Genomic DNA, 6037 nt, shown 5'->3' on the forward strand with positions numbered 1-6037 from the left:
ATATTTATATTTACATAATTGCAAATGTTGCGACAGTGCCACAGCACAGAGGTACAAAATGCTACAAGAGTTTAAACTAGAAAGATCTGCTGTCCTGGGAGAAATCTAGGAAGGGATCCCTGAAGAAATGTCTAGAGTCAAGATCCTAAGAATGCGTAGTCAGTAACTCGAGGAAAAGGAGAGTTCCATCATGGTTAATTTCACTTCAGTTCTTCTCTTTCCCTCTTACTCTCTTAATTCTTCCCCTCCGCCCTCGCCCACCATTGAATTTATCATTGTAGACTCTTCTTATATTTCTGACTACCTTCATATGCTGGCTTCTCATGAAATAAATTCTGCATAAATCTCAAGTACACCTAAGTCTTAATTTAGTCAAAGCTAATAAATCTATTAAAAATACCTGCATTAGTTTCAAACTAAGCATGAACCATCAAAGAGAAAAAAGTACAAAACTGTAGAATATTTAGAACATAAGTGGAAATACTCTTTCAACTTATTTATTTTTAATGGCTATGTGCTTAGGAAGGGCCACATGGGAAGTACTTATAAATGTTGATTGGTTGGCCAGTTGGCTGGTTAGTTATTTGGTTGTTTGGCTGACTGGAGACTACATGGCTGGCTGACTGGCTGCTTGATTGGGTGGTTAGTTGGTAGATAGAGATCAGTGTGATAATTTAGCTTTAGCTCCAAAGTCAGAATTAATGTTCTTCAGATTCTGACTCTATTATATTGGACAATCTACTTTAACTCTAAGGAGCACTGGTAGCATAGTGGGTTACTTGTTGAGCTACTAACTGCAGGTCAGCAGTTCAAATCTACCAGCTGCTCCAATGAAGAAAGATGAGACTTTCTGCTTCTGTAAAGATTTGTAGCCTTGGAAACCCTATACAAGGTCGCTATGAGTCAGAACTGACTCCACGGCACACAACCACCATCTCTCAAATTCTATAACTTTCAGTTCATTCTATAAAATAGTATCTTTCTTATATGATTGTTATAACAATAAAGGAGATGTTTATATAAAGGTTTAGCATACATCTACTATTTTGAAAAGGAAGAAAAAGAAGCTTGAGTGTTGTTTCTGAAAGGAACTAAATTAGTGGAAAGAGATGATTACTCTGCATTACAATGTTAGCACCATTGATTTTAGTCCTTTTAATATGTTTCATTGCTGAAAATATGTATTTATGGAAGACCAGAAGTACACATGCCGAGGAAGGAGATAACATATGTTCATATAGAAAACTCAGAGGCAGACTATTTTTTCCTTGACAGTTAAAATTCAATTTTCCGTCACCCTCCCCTTATTCCACTCTTCCTCATTCTCCACTTATTGAATGAATGCAGAGCTCATTAGGACAGTAATTTTCTCTATCAAAACAAAAGGACATGTTAGATTATCTCTTGTCACGGGAGGTGGTGGTTACATGGGTGCTTGCTTTATTACTCTGAACACATATGTTTTACGTATTTTTCTGCATGAAACTTATACATATACACAAAGACAGAATGGCATGTGAGAATGGAATGGGCTAGGGTAGCACAGACCAAATTTAATCCTAGATTGAATCTCTATAAGCAAAATAAAAGTAATATACAAGCAATTACACTTGCTTGTGAAAAAGAGGAGATGAAGTTGGTCTCACATACTCCAGATTGGCTATCTTCGTGACAGACCAAACCTCACTGCCCTTGAACTGATTCCCACTCAAAGTGATCCTATACGACAGAATAGAGCTGCTCCTTAAGGTTTCTGAGACTGTACATTTTTTGTGGGGAGCAGACAAGTCTCATCAAACCGTGGAGCGGTTGGTGGGTTTGAAACACCAACCTTGATGCTAACAGCCCGATGCTTAACCCTCTGTGTCACTAGGTCTCCTTCCATGCCACACAGTGAGTAGCTAATTATGAAACTTTTTTTTTTCTGAAGTCTATATGTCATATGTCACTTTCCTAACATGAGGCATGAAAAAGTTTTCTCTATGACCAAGCTCTTTGATAAGCCTCAATTCATAGAGGTAGTTTGAACAGGCACCACTGCCTCATCTCTTCCAGCCATCGTGGTGAACATTCGTGCCACCCGTGCATGATTTCAGAGACAGATGCTTAGGTTTATTAAATGACAGAAATAACGTCTAAAATTGTGCATCCTGATGACTAACAATCGCCTTTTGGTTTTTCAGCGCCGACTGGGAGATGCAGCAAAGAAAGCAATCAGCAAGCTCCAGGTCAGGACCATCAAGAAGGGGGACAAGGTAACATCCCTCCTTTCTTTGGTGGTGAGGAACTGTTCAAAGAAGCTCTCCATTTATCCAAAAGCTGGGGTAGAAGAGAAGGAAGGATGGAAAAGGAGAGTACATGCTAATAGTTGTCCTATAAGCATCTGTTGCTTACACCCTTCTTTATTAAATGCAACTTAAAGCAATTTATGGAATTCTGGTGTGAGCTAATGCCCTGGACTGTAAAGTTGGTTTGAACTGCATCTTTGGTTGTTCAAGCTCACCAGCCACTCCTTGGACCGTATACAGGGTCATTATGGGTCACAACTGACTCGACAGCACTTACCAACAATAACAACAGCAAAAACAATTTATAAAATGCATACAAAGGGACAATAAAATAGTTGGAAAGAAAAAAAAATAAGAAATTGAAGTGATGTTTAGAAAAAATGTGAAATTAGTACATTAGTACAATCAATAGTTTGCATAAATGCATTTATTGTTTTGAAGTGCCATTGAGTCAGTTCTGACTCATAGTGATCCTGTACAGAGTTTCTGAGGAGTGGCTGATGAGTTTGAACCATTGACCTTTACATTAAAACCGACCTATGGTTAAGTGCTTATCCTTCACTGTCACATACCTGAACTGTTATAGCAGAAATGGGCCCCAGTGTAAAGGAAACAATATTCAGTATTCAAACAATATGTAATAACTTTATTCCATTGCCTCAAAATGTAAAAGCAAAATGGTATGTTCCTGGCATTATGTCCTGAGAAAGTCTTCCTGTAAATTCTAACAAAGAAAGTAATGCTATATGCTGAGGAGCGTCCTCCACTTAAGTCGACAGTAAATGTGGGGAGCATATTCAGTTTCTCCCAAATCGGGAATTTAGAACCACAAAAATTACTGCAACAGCCTCCCTGGATAGATGGTATAAGATTAAAAAAAACTTGTTGTTGTTAGTTGATTCTGAATCATGGTGACCCTATGTGTTTCAGAATAAAGCTGCACTCCCTGATAGAGTTTTCAATGGATGTGATGTGTCGAAAGTAAGCTTCCAAGTTTCTCTTCTGAGCTGCCTGAGGGTGGATTCAAATCACTAACCTCTCCATTAGTAGACAAGCACGGTATTATGTGCACAACTCAGGGACACCCTCACTTATTTATTCCTCAGAGAAGTTGGAGAGTGGTGGCTGACAGTCCATGTGGGCTGTGGTCTTCTGGAGGCTTTATAAGGGATTCACAATTCTGCATATACACCAAGGGTCGTCCCTTGTCTGAATAACTCATTTGTCTTACCAATTATGTGCTACTGTTTTTCAACTGCATAAAAAATACTGATGGACCTCAAGAGTTTAAATTTATTTACAAGCATGACTGAATGTAAAGTATACTTTCTTATTAACCCTCCCCTTCCTTAATCAGAGACTAAAAGTACTGGAGCTCTGGTAACATAGTGGTTATGAATCAGGCTGCTAACCTCAGGTCTGCAGTTCAAGACTACCAGCCAACCTGAGGGACAAAGATGAGATTTTCTGCTACCATAAAGATTTACAGCCTTGGAACCCCTATGTAGGGTCGCTGTGAGTTGGAACTGACTCAGTAGCACACCACCATCACTGCACCACCAGCAAAAGTATAAGGACTACTAATAAGTAATAAATTTGAGAGTTTTGAAAGAAATTTATATACTTCGGAGGGGGTAATGGAATCACAATTTCAGAGTTTAATACAGGGCATTCCAAAGAAATGGATAGAATCAATATCATTTATCTTATTGTTGCTAAGTGCCTTTGACTATCTGGCCAGTTGATTGGAAGAGATCCATATTTGTGCCCATTCCAAAGAGAGTGACCCAATGGAATGCAGAAATCATTGGACAACATCATGTATCCCATATGAGTGAAGTTTTACTAAAGGTAATACAGAAATGGTTGCAACCATACATTGACAGAGAACTTCCAGAGGTTCTAGCCGGATTCAGAGGATGACATGGAATGAGGGATATCATTGCTGACGTCAGATGGATCTTGACAGAAAGCAGAGAATACCAGAAAGATGTTTATCTGTGCTTTATTGGCTACAGAAAGGCTTTCAAGTGTGTGGATCATGACAAGCTATGGACAACATTGTGATGTATGAGTATTCCAGAACACCTAATTGTGTTCATAAGGAACCTGTACATAGACTAAGAGGCAGTTGTTCAGACAGAACACAGAAACACTGGTTGGTTTAAAATTAGGAAAGTTGTGCGCCAGGGTCATATTCTTTCACCATACTTATCCAACCTGTATGCTGAGCAAATAATCTGAGAAGTTGGGTTATATGAACAAAAACATGGCATCAGGATTGAAGAAAGGCTCATTAACAACCTGCAATATGCAGATGATACAACATTGCTTGCTGAAAGTGAAGAGGACTTAAAACACATCTCAATGTAAAGAAAACAACAACCCTCACCCCGGGCCCAATAAGCAATGTTCTTTTTTTTAAGTTTTTATTGTGAATTGAGTGAAAGTTTACAGGGCAGATCATCAGTTTTACATTCAACAAATCTTACAATGATTATAATCCCCTCCATGTACCATCAGATAACAGTATTTGTCTCTATTCACTTTAGCTCCTTTTTTTTTAACACTCAGGCATATATATAATAATTTACACCACCAAAGGGCACATTTGGCAAGTCTGCCTCCTGGCTGCCAGCTGTTAGTCTCTCTCTTTCCATGAATCTAGAGTCCTCAACTGGTCTCCCTCTCTGCCTCCATCTCTGATGTCGCTGCTTCTCTGAATAAGGTCTCGAATTCCACTTGTTCTCTTCTCCCTTGATGGTCCTAGAGTCCTTTATTTCTGGATTGTAAGATTAACTATTCCTTCATTTTTGTTACAAAACTTCTACCTTTTCAATTGTGATAGTCACAATTAGTCATGATAACTATTACTCACTATTGAATCATAAGAATCTTATCCCCATCTCTTTTAACCAGACCCATCTAGTCAAGATGAAAACTATTTAGTGGAGACTCTTTCTTCCCCCACATACGCTTAAACTAAACTCCCTCTTGAAAACTTGTAAGCAAGTCACTCCATGCCTTTATCACCCCCTCATTTTAGGTAGCCAATATCTAAGTTGCCTGTCCCTATCTACCCTGTGTACAGAGGTGATAGCATTGATACTTGATGTGAAGACTCCTTCCCTCTCTCTTGGTATTTAGTTACTACCTCCATAGTAACCATAGATCAAGTTTATCAAATTGTAGCAATTTACCCTCATGTCCTTTATCAAAAATTATGTGTGTGTGTGTGTGTGTGTGTGTGTGTGTGTGTTTTATCTTCCTCTAGTTGAGTTCTGATTATCAAGCCATCGAAGGTAGGTCAAATGGGCACGATCTGCAAGTTTGAGTGTTCTTGTGTATCTCCCATCACTTCACATCAGCTGAATGCTTCACTTTCAGCTCTGACCCCCTGTGGCTATGTCCTTGTCCATGGGCTCAGGTGTCTCCAGGTCTCACCACACTTTAGACCAACCAGCCCTTCCTCTTCTTTCACTCATCTCAAGGTCAATAGGAGTCTATGGACTATGGTTGAACTCAGCCCATTTCTTCACTGCTGCCTTTCCCCCTCTTTCACTCACCAGTAAATCAATGTGGTTGCAAGCAAGCTTACATGCCTGCTTATGTGTTCTCTTTGAGTTTCAGTCTTAGAGGGGGTTTTGTCCAGAAGGAATTTGATTGCTTGCCTTGATGGCTTCCTGGCAAACAGCTTGCTTATTCTTGTAGTAACCAGTCCTACTGACATTTTTGTTTTGGGTTTTCCT

The 6037-nt window shown here is 39.2% G+C and overlaps 1 protein-coding gene across 1 annotated transcript in view; it reads left to right on the top strand.

Annotated features, from left to right (window-relative positions):
* The window catches only part of RNF150 (ring finger protein 150), a 425483-nt gene that overhangs the window by 258563 nt on the left and 160883 nt on the right, over positions 1 to 6037 (top strand). The window contains exon 3 of the mRNA XM_006872214.1: positions 2184 to 2255. Within this exon, the coding sequence (XP_006872276.1) occupies positions 2184 to 2255 (72 nt within the window). The remainder of the gene's footprint in view (positions 1 to 2183; positions 2256 to 6037) is intronic.

This window comes from Chrysochloris asiatica, unplaced genomic scaffold, assembly GCF_000296735.1.
Source record: "Chrysochloris asiatica unplaced genomic scaffold, ChrAsi1.0 scaffold00187, whole genome shotgun sequence".
Taxonomy (NCBI): Eukaryota; Metazoa; Chordata; class Mammalia; order Afrosoricida; family Chrysochloridae; genus Chrysochloris; species Chrysochloris asiatica.